General features: G+C 37.7%; 1 protein-coding gene across 1 annotated transcript in view; it reads right to left on the reverse strand.

Moving 5' to 3' along the window:
• The window catches only part of OSBPL11 (oxysterol binding protein-like 11), a 92,126-nt gene that overhangs the window by 61,721 nt on the left and 7,008 nt on the right, over nt 1–23,397 (reverse strand). The window contains exon 2 of the mRNA XM_010834293.1: nt 2,892–2,960. Within this exon, the coding sequence (XP_010832595.1) occupies nt 2,892–2,960 (69 nt within the window). The remainder of the gene's footprint in view (nt 1–2,891; nt 2,961–23,397) is intronic.

Here is a 23,397-nt window from a genome sequence, read left to right on the forward strand (position 1 = left end):
CTTTGTCAACAAAGCTCCATCTAGTCAAGGCTATGGTTTTTCCAGTAGTCATGTATGGATGTGAGAGTTGGACTATAAAGAGGGCTGAGTGCAGAAGAATTGATGCTTTTGAATTGTGGTGTTGGAGAAGACTCTTGAGAGTCCCTTGGACTGCAAAGAGATCCAACCAGTCCATCCTATCAGTCCTGGGTGTTCACTGGAAGGACTGATGTTAAAGCTGAAACTCCAGTATTTGGGCCACCTGATGCAAAGAGCTGACTCATTTGAAAAGACCCTGATGTTGGGAAAGATTGAGGGTAGCAGGAGAAGGGGACGACAGAGGATGAGATGGTTGGATGGCATCACCGACTCAATGGACATGAGTTTGGGTAGACTCCAAGAGTTGGTGATGGATAGGGAGGCCTGGCGTCTGCGGTTCATGGGGTCGCAAAGAATCGGACACGACTGAGCAACTGAACTGAACTGAACCTTTCTGTTCCTCTTTTATCATTCAATCTGCAATTCATGCTGGGAACCCAGGATATCGCTGCTGTGCCACAAGCCTCCAGGCAGTCTGGCAGGAAAGAGAAAACGAGCTTGCAGTAAACCAGTTGACAACTTGAGACCTCTCTGATGGGACAAGCGGATAAAAGGTTGTGTTCTCAGTGGCAAATGGTGATGTGTTGTCTTCATTCCCACACTTTCTTTGCTGCTAAAACTGGCCTCTAGGACAGCTAGAAGAATCGCAAGGGTAGAAGCCATGCCTTTCCTATGCTAGAACTTTGCTTGGATCTCTTAGCTAACTTCCTGGGCAACCAGTGGCCAATGGATCTTTTTAGTATGCTCCCCCACACAAGGATACAAACACATGCCCCTTCTTCCCATGGCCTCAAGTCACCACTAACTTGAAATGCCATGTTTAACATATACTTAATCTTATGTGCTTGGGGATACTTTGGAGCTTTCCTACTCTATTCCACTTCTGAGAATTTCTCAGTAATACTCAATAATATAACATGAATGAAATTAGTTGAATGAATGGGGGAGAAAAGTTAACCTATTTCCCTTTTTAAAAAGAACAAAAAACAGTGCTAAAAGCAAAGTGACATAAAATTTTTTTTAATATTTTATATGTCATTTAAATGTATAAGCCTTCAAAAAATTACATAAAAACTGAGGTGAGAAAATGCAAAATGAAAAGGCTCCCCTGACTTTGTTCTTTCTTAAAAAAAATAAAGGGTGGGAACCTTAGAGAACTACCCTTTTCACTTTAACAGGAATGATTGTCTTCTATAATTTCATATCCAGCTTTGACCTCTCATATGACCTCCAACTTCTAGCGTATCACTCTTATGTGAAAGTCCTACTGTTACTTCAAATTAAACATATCCCAAACTGCCTTCTCTTTTAAGCAATCACATGTTCATTACAATGCTTCAACTCTTTTTTGAATTCTGAAAAACATTCCTTCATATACTATGTACCATTTTCTAATTGTTTAAGGTAGAAAGGCAGAATCAGCTTATTATTCCATCATAACCAAAATCAGAGATCTCCAAATGACATGTGAAGAAGAAGCAGTATTTATAATGAAAATACCAACCTGGAGTCAGAACTATTTGGGTTCAGATTCTAGCTTTACCACTTTTTAAAATAGTTTTAAAAAACCACAATGAGATAACACTCAATATCCATTAAGATGGTTATTATACACACACACATAGACATAACAGAAAGTAACAACTGTTGAGAAGATGTAGAGAAACTGGAATCCTTGCACACTGCTAGTGGGAATGTAAAACAGTGCAGCTGCTATGGAAAACAGTATGGAGATTCCCCCAAAAATTAAACATAGAATTACAATGTGATTCAGCAATTCCACTTCTGGGTATACACACACAAGAATGAGAGCAGTGACTCTGATATTGTGTACACCAATACTCAAAGCAGCATTATTCACAATAGCCAAAAGATGGAAGCAACCCAAATGTCCACTGATTGATAACTGGATAAACAAAATGTGGTATATACTTACAAGGGACTGTTTTTCAGCCCTCAAAAGGTGGAGAATTCTGACACACACTACATGGATGAACTTTGAGAACATTACACTAAATGAAATAAGCCAATCACAAAAGGACAAATATTATATGATTCCACTTATATAAAGGTACCTAGAGTAGTCAAATTCATAGAGACAGAGAGTAGAACAGTGGTTGCTTAAGGACTCAGGGGGAGAGGAAAATGTGAAATTATTGTCTAATGGGTACAGTTTTAGTCTGAGAAGATGCAGAGAGTTCTGAGATGAATGCGGGTGATGGTTGCACAAAAATGTGAATGTATTTAATACCACTGAACTGCATACCAAAAAATGTTTACAATGGTAAATTTTATGTTATATTTTACCACAATAAAAGAATAAAAGTTTAGTCCCCTGCCCCACAAATATCAATTCCACAAAATATTTAAGACAGTTGGCTGTGCTACTTCTTGACTGCTTGTGTGACCTCAGGTTGGTTATTTAAACTTTTCAAGATCCCAGAAGAGTTTAAGAATCCTCAACAATGAAAAGAAGCAAGAATCCTCAACAGGCACCTAACACAAATCTCTTTGCTGTCTCTAAACCACCCAAAAAGCCTAAGCACTGGAAGTACACATAAGAAGCCCAAGGTGAGTTGATAAATGATACTAATCTTGACGTAACAGTAACTTCTGACGTATTTGGAGGCTGCAATTTGGACAATGTTAACTCCTCTTACCCCCTAAAAATAGAAAAAGAAAGTCATCAGACTTATAGAAAACATGGTAAGTCTTTCTCTAACATGCTTCCCAGTCATGTAACATCAGTTATAAAATCATCATGCCCATTTCTGTTCTCTTGGGAGAGAAAGCGACAGAACACTCACACTTACCTGTACTGCCACCCAGTGACGAGGTTGGTGTACTTCATTAGGTAGCCATACACATTTTCCATGTGGTCACTGTTTCAAAAAGATCAGAAAGTGCCAAAATCAGTGAAAATTAGAAGAAATTCCAGGAAGTTAACTGTACAGTTGAAAAAATAGCTGTATAAACATACTTTTTTCTATAAATGTCTCAAACTTACTTCAGAAGTAAAATTCACAGGTTAACAAATACAGCTATTTATTTAATCCTCCATATTTCATATCCAAAGGACTATATATTTTATCACAATTCTTCAAAACAAGTGTAATCACCCATAAATTATTGGGTATTTCAAACATAAAATCATTATATGAGTATAAAATTACATAAATATGAAACAAATATACTATAAATATAAATAAAAGCATTTAATAACCTAATTCAAAACTAAACAAAGACAACCCAGTTTTATGGTTCCAAAATAAATTTAAAAAAATCTCTAGGCTGAAGAGTGCTTCCTCACTCTGGTGGGACACATTATGTCTCTCAATCTTTGGGCTTTCAAAATGACGATCCTGATTTTCGATGTCTGTGACACCTCACTCCCACTCCCCCATCCCAGACAGGCATGAGGCAAAGTGCTCACTGCAAATCTTGCCACTGGCAAGACTTAGCCTTACTATTACTGAGTTCCTTTACTTCTGCCCCTCTTTCTATTTAATAGATATATTCTGTTATAGTGGTTCATAGAAAATGCAGATCTCCTCACTACTTCTTTTCCAATATTTTAAGGTTCCCTATACTTATGAAAAGATATCAAAGCTACAACTACATTGATATATCTTTTTGACATACAGGCTTCATTTTTTATTTTGTAATTTACATTAAGAATTCCTCCAGTAAAAGGAGATTAAAGAGATATAAATAAAAAAAAAGAATTCCTTTTAAACTCCTCTGAAGTTTTAACTTTACACTATAAAATGCAACTAATACTAAACATTTATTTTCTCTACTATCCTTGAATTGCAGAACTTATTTGGTAAAAGTTCAGCTAACCAGCATTTAGGAAATGGAAAGTATCAGACAACTGACAACCTTTAAAACATGGACATCAAAAGTAAAATCAAGAGAGAGCTGACACAACCAACAGAACGGAATTTTTCAAAGATTTAGATTGATCTGAATGACAAATGAAGAGATGAAGATAAAGACACTCTCGTGTAAACACACAACAAAATGACTATAAGAGTCTAGCTAGGCATTATTATTACTGGATATCAAGTAGGAGGATGCCTGGGGAATAAACTCAGTGTTGGATGCCTTTCTAACCTCATTTCTTCAGAGTGCTTGGAAATAAAGATCAAATCTGAAAGTAAAGAACTGACCCCAGTTCAAAAAATATATTATTTTTTTCTACATTTTTCTTCCAATCCAAGATTAGCAAAAACACCATTTATTCACTAACATTAAATGAAACTACTCAAGCCCTTTTGGTTTTATAAGGTCAGTAATCTCAAGAAGGTAAAGGCTGTCAACTTCTAAAATGCCAACCCAAAGTTAAGATAATTATATATGTGCTCTGTCATGTTAAAACTGACAGTACCATTTGAATTCTCATTTCAGTACATTCTAAAGCCCGTATCTAGAGGAAGGATTCTTCTCTGAAACTCAACCTATTCGATTTTTGCCCTATTTCCATCCTTAGGTCACAGCAAAGGTACTTCTTTCAGTTACATTAGTACTTGAAAAGGCAGAGAGATACTACTCTAGTCTGGCTCTCAAATTTTTCCCAGGCTTCAAACAGCGTTTTGGGGCCACAGGAGTCCCAATGTCCCTGGACTCTGTCCCAAAATAATTTCACAAAAAGTTCCTCGTCTGTTTTTGATATTTCACATATAGCTTAGCTGTCTTGAATAGTTCTCATCCTCAAAACTTATTTCTTCACTTATATATGGAATCTAATAATGCCCCCTCCACCAAAAAAACCCTAAAACTCATAGAAGAGATTAGTGGCTGCCAGAGGTGACAGGTGAACAAAATGGGTGAAGGTGATCCAAAGACACAAACTTGCAGTTATAAAGTAAGTAAGTCCTAGGGATGTTATTCGGAGAAGGCGATGGCACCCCACTCCGGTACTCTTGCCTGGAGAATCCTATGGATGGAGGAGCCTGGTAGGCTGAAGTCCATGGGGTTGCTCAGAGTCAGACAGGACTGAGCGACTTCACTTTCACTTTTCACCTTCATGCATTGGAGAAGGAAATGGCAACCCACTCCAGTGTTCTTGCCTGGAGAATCCCAGGGACGGGGGAGCCTGGTGGGCTGCCGTCTATGGGGTCGCACAGAGTCGGACACGACTGACGTGCCTTAGCAGCAGCAGCAGGGATGTTGTTTATAGCATGGTGACTATAATTAATAATACCATATGTGTATTTGAAAGTTGCTAAGTATAGATCTTAAAAGTTCTCATCATAAGGAAAACAAAAGTGTAACTGTGTAGTGATAGATGTTAATTAGACTTGTGATCATTTTGCAACATATAAAAAAATCACCATATACCTAAAAGTAATGTTACATGACAATTATATCCAAAGTTTTAAAAACCTTATTCTTTGCCTATTCTTGTGGCTTTATAACCTCAATATTTATTTAATTACATTCTGTATCAACCCACAAGAGGAGTAAGGTGTCACACAACCAGAATTAAATATTTCCCTAAAGTACCCAGATAGTCCATAATTCACCATTTTTTATTTTCCATTTTAATCTAGGTTCTCTACACCAAGCTTTCATTACTAAATAAGAATCATTTCATAGCTATTGGTATTTAATAAAAACATTACAATTCAATTATAGTTCACTTCCTCTGGTTCTAGGACTATATATATTCTTCAAATGAATATATGAACTGTGCAGAAAATCTGTCTTAAAACTTCAAATAAACTATCAACAACTAAGAAAAACAAAACTCTTCATTTCAAAGCAATGAGGGCTCCTGTTCCTTACCTTTGTTTGGTCCCTCATATTATTAAAGGTATTCCTTATTTGGGTCGTAAGTTATTTATATTGGTCATTTAATGAATATCAATGAATTTTTTAGAGTATAATTTCAGTAGCATTGTTCACTAAACAACGAAAGTTTATCTTCATACTGCATAGTAATGCTTTATGTTCAATTTTTAATGTTTTTAGTATTTTTGATTCTTGTATCTAAAAAGTTAATAACCTCACAAAAATCACAATAGGGATACTGACATGGTTCATTGGGTAGTAGCATAAAGCCAACTTCAAAAGAAACAAATTCAAACATGCAATAACAAGCTGCTGGCCTGCTTTTACCACAGAAAACAGACATCTGAGGTTACAAAGAACCGACTTAAGAACACCCCATCCCTGAACAGCTGGTGACACTGTCCCTCTCTCATCCCTCCCCTTCTCAGTGCAACCAGCTGATGTGGAACCACTGTGCCATCTGGTGGCCCACATAAAAAGCTCTGTGAGTGAACGTCCTTCGTTCACTCTCCTTTCTTCTACTTCCTTGTAACTGAGTTATTATGAAGTACCTCTAACACTCATGGTTTGCTCCCAATTAAAATATGTGAATTTAACTGAAGATTTACCTGTTAATATGAATAAAACCTAGTTGTTAAAGTGGGAATATACCACATATTTGATTATAGCATACTAATATTTTTCCTATGAAGTAGAGATGATGGTCCAAAAGATTAACACAATGAAAAATAAGCAATAAAAAAGTTAATTTCTTCTTCTGTCCTTCAGCAACTCCACCTCAAATTTGGTACATTCTGATCTTGTTAACATTTCATTGAAATCAAGCTAGAAGCTGATAATCTCTAAACACAGCTGATGAACTGAACTATATGTCAAGCAGCATTATTCTATTTAATTTGTTCACCACCTCCCAAGTAGCTTAATAATGACTGTTTCAATTTCTAATTCTCCATTATTATAACACACATTTCTTAATTCTTCTTCATCAGACTTAAGGAAAACATGTAGAAGCTTCTAAATTAAGCTACTTTTTAAACAGTTTCAAATCCTCTTATTTCAGTTCAACACAATTGCTCAGTACCTTCTAAATATAAAGCACTCTGAAAATCCACTGAAAAGGATAGGGAAGTAAAGAAGGCTATACCTTTCCATCCAAATTCATTACCAAATATAAGAAAAACATCTTCTTGAAGAAAAGACAATGACCCACAGCAACTCTGTTTTTAGCTGTCATACAAATGCAAAGGATAGCTTGTTAAAGATACAGTATTCATTAAACAAAGATACAGGATTCAATGGTGATTAGGTTGAAGTGACAGGACTTATCAGATGTGGAATGAGAGTGAGAATAAGAGAAGGGACAAAGGCAAAAACCCAGATTTCCAGCTGGCACAACTGTGTAGATATGAACACCTTCACTGAACTGGGGATGATAAAAGAACTTTTGGATTTGTTCCAAATTACCATGGTGATTTTAAGGGACCTGTGAGACATAACACAAGGAGATACCCAATAAGGTAGTATGATTTGGACTGAACACACAGGTTTTGGTGGTAATCAGCACATAAGCATATAACTGGTATTTGAAACCATGAGGGTACATCACTTAGGAATTATATAAAATGACAAGGGGTAGTAGGTAGGAGGGAGGCAGGAGAGAGGGGAGATATGTATACCTGTGGCTGATCCATGTTGAAGTATGGCAGAAACCAACACAATATTGTAATCACCCTTCAATTAAAAATAAATTTTTTTTTTTTTTAATGACAAGAGAAGGGACATATTCTAAGAGAGAACCCTAGGGAAAAGTTTTATAGGCAAGAGGAATACAGAGAGGAGATAAGAAGTAGCTGAATAGTAGGACGAAAACCAGGAGCATTTCAAGTAACTTTTTGGTCAAGAATGTTAATAGTATTTGAGGAGTAAACGAAGATGAAGATTGAGCAATTTCTATTAGAGTCAACCACCAAGGGCATCCATTGGTGGTCCAGTGGTTGGGAATCAGTGCTTTCTCTTGTGTGGGCCTGGGTTCAATCCCTGATAAGGGGTCTAGGATCCCATAAGCCACAACGCATGACCAAAAAAAAAAAAAAAAGATTTAACAACCAAGAGATAATACTTCAATGTAATGATGAAGGCAGAGCTAGCTGGTAATGAACTGAAGAAAGACTGGGAGAAAGAAAAGTGGTTAAGGCAATGTGGGCTTAAGGCAGGGGTAGTTCAAAGTGCCTAATGGGTAGGATACAGTAAAGAGAAAAAGGCTCACAACTCAGAAGAGAGATGGAAATGAGGAAGAGAGGGGGCTCCAGAGCCCAGGTAGAGGAACTGGCATCAGATACCTTAGGACACTTAATTATGGGCAGAAATTTATGCAAGCTGTAGTAAAGAAAGTGCCAGTCAGCCACAGTTCAATATTCCTACTTTCTACTAGGCAAAAACTGTCCTCCAAAAAGGCTGAGTTTTGGTTCATTCCCTTGATAATATAAATAGCATGAACGGAGGGAGCCGCCTTCTTAGTTGAGGGAAAAGCCACTGACAACAGATGGGAATGATTGCAACACACGTGCGTCCTTCTGCTGTAAAGATACTCCACAGAGCAGCGACTGCTTCTCACTCATCCTAGCAGCCCGTGCAGCACCTAGTGCATAGTCTGGGATATAAGCAGGTGTTCACTACATCTCTGTTGAATGAATTAAGCAATGAGAAGACAGAAGCAAAATTTTCCTATAAAAGCATAAGACAACTGAGAAGCTTGCAAAAAAACAGAAAAAAATTAAATTCACAGCCTGTATACTGAAATAAATCCCAGATAAAACAAATTCTAATTGCAACTATCTTAATCTATACCAAAAAGTATACAGTCAAGGGAGATGCTCACCTTTCTGCTAAAGAGTCTTAAAAATGTTAATATTCCTTGGCCTAAGAATTTCACTTCTAGGTATCTTGACAGACAACAGAAATGTAGACAAACATAATGTGCAAATATGCCCATTGCAGCACTATTTACAATAGTAAAAAATATAGATTGGAAAAAAAAGGAAGTGAAAAGGAAACAAAGAAAAACAAACTAACAAATGAAATTAAGAAAATGACGAACTAATATACAATAGTATTCACCAGTTAAAATGTTTATGAGTTTTTAACATGGGGAAACACTTATCAAGAGCCTAAAATTGCAGGTTACAGAATTTCATATAGTGTGTAAAATATATGCACAGAACAAAAGCACACAAAATCGTAACTGTGATTATCACTGGACAGAAGAATTATGGTTGATTTAATTTGCTTCCTTTACTGTTCCACATTTTTCAATTTTAATACATTATTTTTATAACCAAGTAAAACATTTTAAAATGTTCAATCATATTGACTAGGTGGGACAGTCCAGACACAGAGCTATTTATACTTATTAACATAGGAATGGATTAAATTTTTAAAAACTTTTCAATGTGACCCTATGAGCATTGCTTTTTGGGGACGTAAAACTATGTTCCTATAAGCTTTTAATTCTCAAATTAGGTTACACATACCCAAAACTGGGCTAGGTGGTTAGGAGAACAGGGTAAAACAAGGCTATATTTCTAGAGCCAACTTATCTGACTGTAAGAAATTAAAAGCATTTTTAATGTTAAAACTCACATAAATGTTAAGAAACTTACTCCCTGCTCATGTATTTTCATGAGGATGACTTCACCAGAGAGCTCCTGTCCTCCTCTCCCAGCCTTCCCCTTTCCCTTCACTCTTTCCATAGCTAGGCATGAATAGCTCACTCCCTTCTGGGCATGCTTCTTTGTATCCTAGACTATCTACCCAGAGAACATAGTCTCATTTGCTCTGACAGAGATAGGACCTGAATATTCTAAGCTGCTTGTAACGAGGTGGATATGTGCATGCGCGTGTGTGTGTAAGTGCTCAGCCATGTCTGACACTTCTGAGACCCTACAGACTATACACCACCAGGCTCCTCTGTTCGTGGGATTCTCCAGACAAGAATACTGCAGTGGGTTGCAATTTCCTACTCCAAGGGATCTTGCCGACCCAGGGATCCAAGCCAAGTGTCCTGTGCCTCCTGCATTGGCAGGCAGATTCTTTACCACTGCACCACCAGGGAAGCCCTTACCCATCAAAAACAAAACCAAAGGACTTCTCTGACGGTCCAGTGGTTGAGACTCTGTGCTTCCACTGCAGGGAGCACGGGTTTGATTCCTGGTCAGGGATCTAAGATCCCACATGTTGTGTGGTGCAGCCAAAAATATAAATAAATAAAACCAAACAAAACAGAAAATAACAAGTGTTGGTAAGAATGTAGAGAAATTAGAACACTTGTGCGTTGCTGGTGGGACTATAAAATGGTGCAGCCACTGTGGAGAACAGTATAATCGTTTCTCAGAAAGTTAAATATAGAATTACTATATCCAGCAATTTCACTTCTGGGTAGATACACAAAAGAATAAAAGCAAGAACTCCAACAGATATTTGCACACAAATATTTATAGCAACATTATTCACAATAGCCAAAAGGTAGAAATAACTCTGGACAGTCCCACGTAAATCAATGAAGCCAGAACATACCCTCACATCACACACAAAAATAAACTCAAAATGATTTAAAGACTTAAATATAAGATAAGACACCATAAAACTCTGAAAGAACATAGGCAAAACATTCTGACAAAAACAGTACCAATATTTTCTTAGGTCAGTCTCCCAAGGAATAAAAGTAAAATCACACAAATGGGACCTAATCAAATTTACAAGCTTTTGCACAGCAAAGGAAACGATAAAGTGAAAAGACAGCCTACAGAGTGGGAGAAAATATTTGCAAATGATGCAACCAACAAGGGCTTAATTTCCAAAACAAACAAACAGCTTCTACAATTCAATAATAAAAACAAACAAACAACCCAAGCAAAAAATGGGCAGAACACCTAAACAGACATTTCTCCAAAGACAACATATAGATGGCCAACAGGCATATGAAAAGATGCTAATTATTAGAGAATTATCTAATGACAGATAAATGTTACTTAAAATTTTATTTTAAGCCGATATTAATAACCTTTACTTATTTTAAAATTATTCAGTAATTGTTCTCCAGTATGTTAAAACTTACTATAAAAAAACAAAACAAAATAAGATGCATGCACCCCTACATTCATAGCAGCACTATTTACAATAGACAAGACATAGAAACAACCAAAATGTCCATCAACAGATGAATGGATGAAGAAGATGTGGGACACATACATACATTAGTTCAGTTCAATTCAGTCGCTCAGTCGTGTCCGACTCTTTGCGACCCCGTGAATCGCAGCACGCCAGGCTTCCCTGTCCATCACCAACTCCCGGAGTTCATTCAAACTCACGTCCATTGAGTCGGTGATGCCATCCAGCCATCTCATCCTCTGTCATCCCTTTCTCCTCCTGCCCCCAATCCCTCCCAGCACCAGAGTCTTTTCCAATGAGCCAACTCTTCGCATGAGGTGGCCAAAGTATTGGAGTTTCAGCTTTAGCATCAGTCCTTCCATGAACACCCAGGTCTGATCTCCTTTAGAATGTACTGGTTGGGTCTCCTTGCAGTACAAGGGACTCTCAAGAGTCTTCTCCAACACCACAGTTCAAAAGCATCAATTCTTCGGCGCTCAGTTTTCTTCACAGTCCAACTCTCACACCCATACATGACCACTGGAAAAACCATAGCCTTGACTAGACGGACCTTTGTTGGAAAACTAATGTCTCTGCTTTTGAATATGCTATCTAAATTGGTCATAACTTTCCTTCCAAGGAGTAAGCGTCTTTTAATTTCATGGCTGCAATCACCATCTGCAGTGATTTTGGAGCCCCCCAAAATAAAGTCTGACACTGTTTCCACTGTTTCCCCATCTATTTCCCATGAAGTGATGGGACCGGATGCCATGATCTTAGTTTTCTGAATGTTGAGCTTTAAGTCAACTTTTTCACTCTCCACTTTCACTTTCATCAAGAGGCTTTTTAGTTCCTCTTCACTTTCTGCCATAAGGGTGGTGTCATCCGCATATCTGAGGTTATTGATATTTCTCCCGGCAATCTTGATTCCAGCTTGTGCTTCTTCCAGCCCAGTGTTTCTCATGATGTACTCTGCATATAAGTTAAATAATCAGGGGGACAATATACAGCCTTGACGTACTCCTTTTCCTATTTGGAACCAGTCTGTTGTTCCATGTCCAGTTCTAACTGTTGCTTCCTGACCTGCATACAGGTTTCTTGAGAGGCAGGTCAGGTGGTCTGGTATTCCCATCTCTTTCAGAATTTTCCACAGTTTATTGCGATCCACACAGTCAAAGGCTTTGGCATAGTCAATAAAGCAGAAATAGAGGTTTTTCTGGAACTCTCTTGCTTTTTCCATACACACACACAAAGGAAATATTGCTCAGCCATTAAAAAGAGTGAAATAGTGCCATTTGCAGCAATATGCATGGACCTCTAGGTTCGCCCAAAGTGAAGTTAAGGCAGAAAGAGAAAGACAAATACCATATGATACCACTTATATGTGGAATCTAAAATACAACATAAATGAACATATCTATGAAACAAAACAGACCCACGAATATAGAGAACAGACTTGTGATTGCCAAGGGGGAATAGGGCTGGGGGAGGGAAGGATTGGGCATTTGGGATTAGCAGATGCAAACTATTATACATAGGATGGATAAACAAGTCCTACTGTCTAGCACCAGAAACTACATTTAATATCCTGTGATAAACCATAATGGAAAAGAATATGAAAAAGAAAATATATATATGAGTCACTTTGCTGTAGAGCAAAAATTAAACACAACATTGTAAATCAATGATACTTCAATTAAAAAAAAATTTTAAGGCAGAAACAACTCAGGTATCCATCAACAGATGAATGGATAAATAAAATGTAGTGTGTGTGTGTGTGTGTATATATATATATATATATACATGGAATATTTATTCAGCCTTAAAAGAAAAAGACGGAAATTCTAACATATGGTACAACATGGATAAATCTTGAGGACACTGCTAAATGAAATAAGCTACTCACAAAATGACAAGTATTTTATGATTCCACTTACATGAGGTACTTAGATTTGTCAAAATCAGAGACAGAAGGTACAACAGTGGTTGGGGCGGGGGCTGATGTAAGGAGTTATTTAATAGTTATAGAGTTTTAGTTTGGGATGATAAAAAATTCTGGAATGAATAGTGGAGATGGCTGCAATAACAATGTGAATATATTTAAGGCCACTGAACTTATAAATAGTTACAAATGGTTAAAGTCGTAAATTTTATGATACGTACATTTTACAATAAAAAAATAACCTGATAATTTGACTGCATCCTATCTGATCCTTATGTCCTCTCAACTGGTCCTGAACTCATGATGTTATTTATTTATTTCTGAAAAACCCAGTAACAGATATATTATAGGGTAGAATATAAATCCTCGTGAATTTTGAAGATCATAAAGTTACATCAGCCATGGGCTCCTTTAAATCACAAACTGCACTGACTGTCTTACACAATTAAGAGAGCTTTCATAAAGGAAGTTTGAGAAACACAGCTGTAAAACATTTGCCTATACAGACTGGAAACAGAAAGAAAAATTCAATATATAATCCTATAGTTACAGACAACTAAATCCCTCATGCAGATAACCAGCCATCTGAAGATGGGAAAGAAGAAACTTATACACGAAAAAGTAGAAAGTCAACTCTCAACTTTCCTACAGAAAGTTAGGAAGTTGTTTACTATAATGTGAAGAGCAGGAGCTTAACCCAGACAAACACAAGTCTGAATCCCAGTGTGACCTTAGGCAAGTAACAAATCTGGTCCTGTGTCTTTACCTGTTCAGTTCAGTTCAGTTCAGTCGCTCAGTCGTGTTCGACTCTTTGCGACCCCGTGAATTGCAGCACGCCAGGCTTCCCTGTCCATCACCAACTCCCGGAGTTCACTCAGACTCACGTCCATCAAGTCGGTGATGCCATCCAGCCATCTCATCCTCTGTCGTCCCCTTCTCCTCCTGCCCCCAATTCCTCCCAGCATCAGAGTCTTTTCCAATGAGTCAACTCTTCACATGAGGTGGCCAAAGTACTGGAGTTTCAGCTTTAGCATCAGTCCTTCCAAAGAACACCCGGGACTGATCTCCTTTAGAATGGACTGGTTGGATCTCCTTGTAATCCAAGGGACTCTCAAGAGTCTTCTCCAACACCACAGTTCAAAAGCATCAATTCTTCAGCGCTCAGCTTTCTTCACAGTCCAACTCTCACATCCATACATGACTACTGGAAAAACCATAGCCTTGACTAGACGGACCTTTGTTAGCAAAGTAATGTCTCTGCTTTTCAATATGCTATCTACGTTGGTCATAACTTTCTGTAAATGTGAATTAAAAAACCTAACTTCAGATTTATAATGAGGAATGAAGAAGAGATATTTTAATCCAAATATATTTGAAGTGCATTTCAGTATGGTGAATGCCCAGGAAATACTGGTTTTCTCCCGCTTAAGGGAGTCGATTCCTCTTCAGACAAAGGGCTCATTTTCTAGATCAGTTCTCTAGATCTGTCTTACTTGTTAGACTGACATTTTCAAGTCAGAATGATGGGATCTAAAAAGCTCTGAGTCTCCCACTTCTTTTATTTGAAAAAGATAATTTTTTTGTCCACTAGGTATCTTGTCAAGAACCATGAAGGGTCTGAGACATCATCCTATTTTGTTGCTGTTCAGTCAATCGTGTCCAACTCTGCAACCCTATGGACTGCAGTGCGCCAGGCTTCCCTGTCCTTCACTGTCTCCCAGAGTTTGCTCAAACTCATGTCCATTGAGTTGGTGATGCCATCCAACCACCTCACCTCATCATCCTCTGTCATATTCTTCTTCTTTTGCCTTCTATCTTTCCCAGCAACAGGGTCTTTTCCAATGAGTCGGGTCTTCACATCAGGAGGCCAAAGTTTGGAAGTTCAGCTTCAGCAACAGTTCTTCTGATGAATATTCAAGATTTATTTCCTTTAGGATTGACAGATTTGATCTCCGTGTAGTACAACGGACTTTCAAGAGTCTTCTCCAGTCACCACAATTTGAAAGCATCAATTCTTCAGTGCTCAGCCATCCATACTGGAAAAACCATCGCTTTGACTATACGGATCTTTGTCAGCAAAGTGATTTCTCTGCTTTTTAATACGCTGTCTAGGTTTGTCGTAGTTTTTCTTAGAAGTAAGTGTCTTTCAATGTCATGGCTGCAGTCACCGTCTGCAGTGATTCTGGAGCCCAAGAAAATCAAATCTGCCACTGTTTCCACTTTCACCCTATTTGCAAGCCAACAAATTAGCTTGCCACAGTTTCCTGGATGCTGGCATAATACATTAAACTCGTACGTCAGAGACCAAAGACTTCAGTAGTCACAGCAATACCAGTAGATTATCAGCCCAGTCACATGGGGCAATGCAGAGGGCAGGAGATGCCTGCACATGTGGTAGGCTGCAGTACAGACAAGGAACCTTGAGTGGAGGGAACCCAACTCTTTTAAGAACAGTAAGTCTATCTGACCTCCATGGCAAGGAGACATTATCTTTATTATATTGGACAGTAAACAAACCTGACTTTTGCTCAGGAGGGAGATATTATCTCTATCCTCTAAGACTTTTTGCTATACAAATATTTTTTGAAAAAAACAGTAAAGAACAAAGGAGAGTCAGTACCTCAACGCACAAGGGAAGCAGAAATATGAGCGACCCATGAAGAATCCCATGAAGAACTTTTTCCTAATAACTGTTCCCTCACTACATCATTGGAGAATCCCATGGATGGAGAAGCCTGGTAGGCTGCAGTCCATGGGGTCGCACAGAGTCGGACACGACTGAAGCGACTTAGCAGCAGCAGCAGCAGCAGCTACATTCATATACAGTGAAAAGTCTCTTTCCAACCTTGTATTCCACCAACAATTCCCCTCCTCAGAGATAAGCAATTCCCTCAACTTTTTATCATCTCTTCAAGAGACAGTCTATGTACCTACAAGTGTGTGTGCACACACTTGTGTGCACTCACTAAATTTTTTTAAATGATTGCTACTACATACCCTGTACCTTGCTTTTTTCACAATTTTCTTAGGGATGATTTCATTTTGACACATATGGATTTAATTCATTCTTAGCATCTGCATAGAAACCCACTGCACAGCAGTATTACTATATAATTAACTAATCCTCCTAGTGATGGACATTTGCTTCCAGGCTTTTATTATTACAAACAATACTATAACAAACTAAGTTATACATATCTTTGTATATATTTGCTAAAAGTGAAATTCCTAGGCGAAAAGGATATGCATTTTTAAAATTTATTTTTAATTGGAGGATAATTGCTTTACAATGTTGTGTTGGTTTCTGCTGTACAACGATGCGAATCATCTATATGTATACATATATCCCCTTCCTCCTGAACCTCCCTCCCACCCACCTAGGTCATCACAGAGCGCCAGGCTAGGCTCCCTGTGTCATACAGCAATTTCCTACTGCCTATCTATTTTAGACATGGTAGTGTATTTATGTTAATGCTACTCTCTCAACTTCGTTCCATCCTCTGCAAAGAGGTTCATCAGTACCATTTTTCTAGATTCTATATACATGCATTAATATACAATATTTTTCTTTTTCTGACTTACTACACTCTATAACAAGCTCTAGGTTCATCCACCTCACTTCAACTGACTCAAGTTTGTTCCTTGAAATGTATATGCATTTTTAATTTTTATATATTGTCAATCTACTCTCTAAAGAGGCTGCAACCAATATTAACTCCCACCTTTCAATACAAAAACAGCCAGTTTCCTCACACCAACCTACAGCACCACTGCCAACAAAAATAGGGTGAAGACTTTACTTATAAACAGGAATTTCAGAAATTACTAGTAGGATTTTCAATACCTTTATACTCAAAATTAAGTTTCTAAAGCTTAAGCGTGAGGTAATATATACTGTGGAATGCACACCTGAAAGGGATACATGATCAAGTTCTGACTTTCCCACTGACTAATGCCACGACTGGCGCTGGCCAAATCACTTAAATTCTGTCAGTTTTCTCATGTATTAGATGACCTTTTCAATCTAAAATGCGTGTACATTACTCATCACTTAAAATTCCAAAGGTTTTTCTCAACAGAAAATTGTTATTTCAAAAGTAAAGTTTGCATGTAAGAGCAACATATTTCACATTTAAAATTTTTAGAGAAAAGTAGACATATTTTTCTAGCACAATATCTTGTTCACATAGTAGCATTTACTTATACCCCATATACTCTCAAAAAGTCTTCATAGTAGCCATTTCAATAAGACTTGGACACCGCAGAACAAGAGAACAGCAGGATACTAAAAGTCCCTGCTATTGTCTCCCTAACTGAATATCTATTCTCTCTACTTTTGTTATGTACCTCTCTCTAGCTTTAGTTCCAAAACACACTTACAGTAACATTTAAATTTTGCCTGTACAGCATAATTCAAGAAAGAATACATTCTTCCCTTGTGCTGCTGCTAAGTCGCTTCAGTCGTGTCCGACTCTGTGAGACCCCATAGCCAGCAGCCCATCAGGCTCCGCCATCCCTGAGATTCTCCAGGCAAGAACACTGGAGTGGTTGCCATTTCCTTCTCCAATCATGAAAGTGAAAAGTGAAAGTGAAGTCGATCAGTCGTGTCCAACTCTTAGCGATCCCATGGACTGCAGCCTACCAGGCTCCTCTGTCCATGGGATTTTCCAGGCAAGAGTACTGGAGTGGGGTGCCATCACCTTCTCCTCTTCCCTTGTGCTAATTCTTTCTAAATTGAATGTAAAAAGAAATAACAGAAAATCATTTCCCTTCCTCCATACTTGAAATAAAAAGGAGAAAAAAGGTGACAACCACACAAGAAGCTCCAAGCAAAGTTCTTTTTTTTTTTTTTTAGTTCTTTTATATATATATATATAACCTGACTAAAGAGTTGATTCTTTTGAAAATTTTACATTACTTAACGACAAATTCAAACTCTCAAGTTTTTTTACCTTAAAGAACCTGTAAGTTATTAAAAAAAAAAAAAAAAAAACACAGAAAAATTTAAAGCTCACTCTATTACAGAAATAAAAGAAACATCTGGGAATTCTCTGGGGGTCCAGTGGTTAGGGCTCCACACGCTTACCGTCAAGGGGTCAGATTTGATCCTTGGTCGGGGAACTAAGATTCTACATGCCTCATGGAGAGGCCAAAAAAAGAAATCTTTTTTTTTTTATAAGTTTCATCATAATTTTCGGTAGCAAATCTTCAAGCTTCCCATTTCTAGGAAGTAGATCACCTCCAATTACAAATTTGCATAATCAAATGATTCTGTTATCTGGTATAGCTATAAAATCATGTGAAATTTTAAAAATATAACTTCAAAATATACAAAGTATACTCTAAAATGAAACCATGTCTCTGGTTACCAAGAATATAATAATAAAAACAAAAATGTTAAAGGCATAAGTATATTTTGTACAGAATTTTCCCAACTGCTGATCTATTAATAAATTGATTCACTATTTACAATGATAGCAAAACAGAATAAAATCCCACTCAGAATTTCATGCTAAACTTCCCTCATTATAAAAAAGAACTAAATTAAAACTATCCTGAAATACCATTTTTTAACCTATTAAACTTTTAGATTTTTGCCAGTCTAATAACACATTACACTGATAAGGCTGATGGGAAACAAGCACTCAATCACTGCCACTGTACACCCCAATGAGGAGAAATCTGGTAATAACTACTATCAAAATTACAATTTTGATACTTACTGATTCAGTAAGTCCAACCTCTGGGTATTTTTTCCCACAGATATATTCATATGCTTGCAAGATGACATGTGTGGAAGGTTATTAACTACAACATTATAATAACAAAATTTTGGAAAACAAATGTCCATCAATAGGGAGCTTATTAAAGGTAGACTGAATTGTGTCTCTCCAAAATCCATATGGTAAAGTCCTAACCCCCACTGTGATGGTTTTCAGAGATGGGGCCTTTGGGAGATACTCAGGGGGTCACAGAGTCGGACACGAATGAAGCGACTTAGCAGCAGCAGGTATAGACTGGGGCCCCTATAATGAGATTTGTGCCTTTAAAAGAAACACCAGAGAGCTCTCTCCCACCCCTCAGTCTCTACCATGTGAGCACACATTGAGAAGACCACCTGAAAACCTGGAGAAGAGCCCTCAGCAGAACCTGACAATGCTGGCACCCTGATCTCAAAACTTTCTGCCTTCATAGTGAGAAATTAAATTTATGTTGTTTAAGCCATTCAGAGTACAGCATTTTTGTTATGAAAGCCTAAACTAATACTATACACATATACATAATTTGATACCATTTGTAGTAAAATTAAAAGTGGAGCAAATGTATATTGTATTTACTTAATTCTTAAAAAAAAAAAATCTCTGAAAGACAAAAAACCAAGTGTATCCCCTCTATGTGTAGGTGAGAGGAGTCCTAAGCAGGTAGAGATCAGGTGGAAAGATTTTCATTACAAATCTTGTTTTTCTTCTGGATCAAGTGAACATATTACCTATTCTCCAAAATTAGATTTAGAATATTTTCCATTTATGTTAGTTATAAATACGTGAAATATCTACAAAATTGATAAACACCTTATTCTTTATAGAATTGAGAGTATAGGCTCCGACACTACATTAAAAAGCCCTCTTGTATCAAGGATAGGAAACCTGTTTCAGAAGCAACTGTTGGTGGCATTTCATCTCATCCCTTACATCATTTTCATTCTGTCCCTTTCTTCTGTCCCTCCCTCTTTCTCCCTCGGTCCATCTCTCTTTTCTATGTCCTTTTTCCATCCCTGTTTTACCTCTTGTTCTATTTCTAATTTTCTCTTCCTTCTATCCCTCTTGACTAGGGTTTCCAGATACAGCCAGTAGCAACCACAGGCTTCAGTCTACCCCTCCACGGACTTTCCAGCCAACCTCAAGAATAGCAATGGAAGCAAACTGCAAAAGCAGGGCAGCTCAAGTACGGGGAGACTCTGAATAGGAAATCATGCTTTGTTACAATACCTAATTAACCAAAAAGAAAATCTTTTTTTCACCAGAAACTAAACTGCTCTAAAATCTTCCTAAAACCCAGATAGTAATGTCAAAACGCTAATGCAACTTTTTAAATTAGGCAATTTAGTTTTAAGTTAAACCTGAACAAGTCTGAACACAAATTATTTGATTAAACAAAATGAGTACAGTGGAAGATTCTTAGCTAGGAAAGACGTTCCCTCTCTCAAAGTAGTATAACTTACATTAAGAATATTCTCCACTATTTTCAGAGTGCTAACCATTACACCATGGGGCCTGTTTTCTCTACCATTTTCAAAAGCAAAAACAAAAGACATAATTTCCCACAAGTCTATTTGACAGGCAATTACCTCTGGAACCTAAATTACATGACATTCAGAAAATACTAAAAAGACTAATTTGTGTGTTCTAACATTAAGCTGTTTGTACAGTTTTAATAAGTATAACTTCTCGAGAAATATGAACTCAAATAGACTATATTTAAACTCATAAAGCAAAAATATAAGAAATCACAGTATACTATAACCAAATCTTGTTCAAAGCTTGGTAGGGTTCTCACTAGATTTCTGCAACAGAAAATTACTGTTTTCAGTTTTATGCCTATAAGGTGTCTTCCCCTTGTTATCAGCTGTAGCAGACTTAAGGAAAACAAAACAAAACAAATACTAGGGTACAGAAATACATATTCAACTTTCCTTTAACCTTTAAGAGAAAAAAAGCAAACGTTTACGACTTTTTCTTCAAATCAACCTCCAAAGTGGTAAAAATCTCAAAGACAGCAAACACCAGGTTATATTTAGGCAGATGTCATTTCCCCATTTGCAAATGGGTACTTTTCCCTGTGACAGAGTATTTAGAGTGCAAGACACCAGATCTGACCACAAAAATTATTTCTATGCATTTGCAGACGTCTACCCAATCTACTGAAATGTATACTATTTGCTAATGTTAGCATACTCTTTTCTAACAAAGAGATCTGTTTGTTAACAGGAAGGAAATGGCAACCCACTCCAGTGTTCTTGCCTGGAGAATCCCAGGGACGGCGGAGCCTGGTGGGCTGCCGTCTGTGGGGTCGCACAGAGTCAGACACGACAAGCGACTTAGCAGCAGCAGCAGGTAGCACAGAGTCCAAAATAAGAAAAAGCAGGCCCATCATATGCCCCAATTTGCTTTTAAGTTCCTCCTCTGGGTAGTTCTCTTCTCTCCATTTTAAACAAAAAAGTGGCAGATTTGCAGATTTGTAAATTTTTCTGAAAGCTGGCAAGAAGAAAAATAATGGAAACATGCACATTTTATAAACTTTGAACATTTACTATGAAAAAGGAAGGAAGGATATAGAATTAAGAAATCTATTTTCATTTTAAATAGTGAATATAAATCATATGCATATAAATTACCCTGGAAAGAAATTTTAAGACTAATAAACACACTTCTCAGCTTTGGTTTTAAAAAAGTTCATCATGATACATTAATATTTTGCAAATATAGTTGAGGCTCTTCCCTTTTCTGATCCTTTTTCATGATCCTCCCAAATAAGCCTTGGGGTCCCTACTTCCACTGTTCTGAGAGTATACATTATTTTAGAATTAACTAACAGAGAGCTTCATACATGGAAAAGACTCAAACTATTTGCTGCATGAGTTACAACACTAGTAAATAATGAAAGTTTTGTTGTTGTTCAATTGCTAATCATGTCCACCTCTTTGTAACCCCATGGACTGAAGTATGCCAGGCTTCCCTGTCCTTCCTTCACTATCTCCCAGAGTTTGCTCAAATTCATGTCCATTGAGTTGGTAATGCTACCCAACCAGTTATCTCATCCTCTGCTGCCCTATTCTCCTTTTGCCTTCATTCTTTCCTGGCACCAGGGTCTTTTCCAATGAGCAGCTCTTTGCATCATGGTCACAGCCCTGTCATGGCAAAGGGGCTTGCATAACTCGATGAAGCTATAAGCCATGCTGTGCAGGGCCACCCAGGACAGAGAGGTCATAGTAGAGAGTCCTGACAAAATGTGGTCCACTGTAAGAGGGAATGGCAAACCACTCCAGTATTCTTGCTGCGAGAACCCCATGAGCAATATGAAAAGGCAATGAAGAAGCTTCCATGTCCTAAACTAATTCTTCATCAATAATTATTCATTCCTTTAGAGAGCTCATTTACTTTTAATATCTTTAGGCAAACAGCTCCCTGGGAATAAAAGTTCTCTCATTTACTAGCTATATAACCTTGGCCAACTTATTTAGACTACTTTCTGGGAAGGGACATTGTCCCTAAATTGTTGAGGCAGCATATTCTCCTAACCCTCATATTGAGGGTCTCTGATCCAGGGGCCCCAAGTAATAGGTAGAGGAGGTTGTGGCATTCGTAGGAACTTGAACAACCATTTGTAATCTAAATGGGAATAATGACTCTCTCTCTTCGTCCAAGAGGACTGAACATGATAATAAACGAGAGGACATTCTGGATACTACAAAGGCAATTATCTACATTTCTAATGCCCCATAGTTCTAAGTCACTTAAACATTCTGGCAACTTAGGCTCAATTTACCCAAAAGCAAATGTAGTACGTGACTCTCAAAAATCTGTTTCTCCTAGTACAGACTTCTCAAAGTTTTGAATCTGGATAACCGAAGTCAATTTTTACTTCCTTTCCCTCTACTGCCTTCCACCTAATCACCCAATCAACCACCAAGCCCTGTCACTCTTCCTCTAATGAGTTCTTTCTTTTTCAGCCTACTGGCACATTTTCCTTATTATCAAATGTCTGGGTCATGACAACTGATTTCCAAGTAGTTCCTCTTATTCCCCAAAGATCAAATTCAGCCCCCAATTCTCAGCTTTAGAGACAAACTTCCAGTAGTGTAGCTGTCAAATCTATCTCAATCATAGATGACAATCTTGAATCCATTCATATTAACATTTATGACGTGCACCTTATTGCACGGCTCCCATTGATCCCTACCTGTTGGTATCCAACCTTTGTGTGGCTAAACCTCATCTTTTTCTTAATGAATAGTGAAAAGTGATGTGACTTCACTTCCATGTCTAGGTTACGAAAGACTGACTTCCTTCTTTCTAGCACTCTCTTCTCACTTCCTCACTCTGACGAAACAAGCTGCCAAGTTGTAAGACACTCCATGGAGAAGTCCATGTGGCCAGGAACCAAAGAAGGCCACCAGTGGTCATCTCGTGAGGAACTGAGGTCTGTTTCCAACAAGCCAAAATAAATGAATTGTGCCAAAACATGAATTGTGCCAAATGAATGAATTGTGCCAAAACATGAATGAGCCAGGATGTGGATCCTTCCCAGCTGAGCCTCAAGATGACTATAGCCTTGTGAAAGACCCAGAGCCAGAGCACCCAGCAGTACTGCACCAATATTACTGACCCACAGACACTGTGAGATTAAAAAAACACTGCTGTTTCAATACACTACAT

This window comes from Bison bison, unplaced genomic scaffold (assembly GCF_000754665.1).
Source record: "Bison bison bison isolate TAMUID 2011002044 unplaced genomic scaffold, Bison_UMD1.0 scf7180017864032, whole genome shotgun sequence".
Taxonomy (NCBI): Eukaryota; Metazoa; Chordata; class Mammalia; order Artiodactyla; family Bovidae; genus Bison; species Bison bison.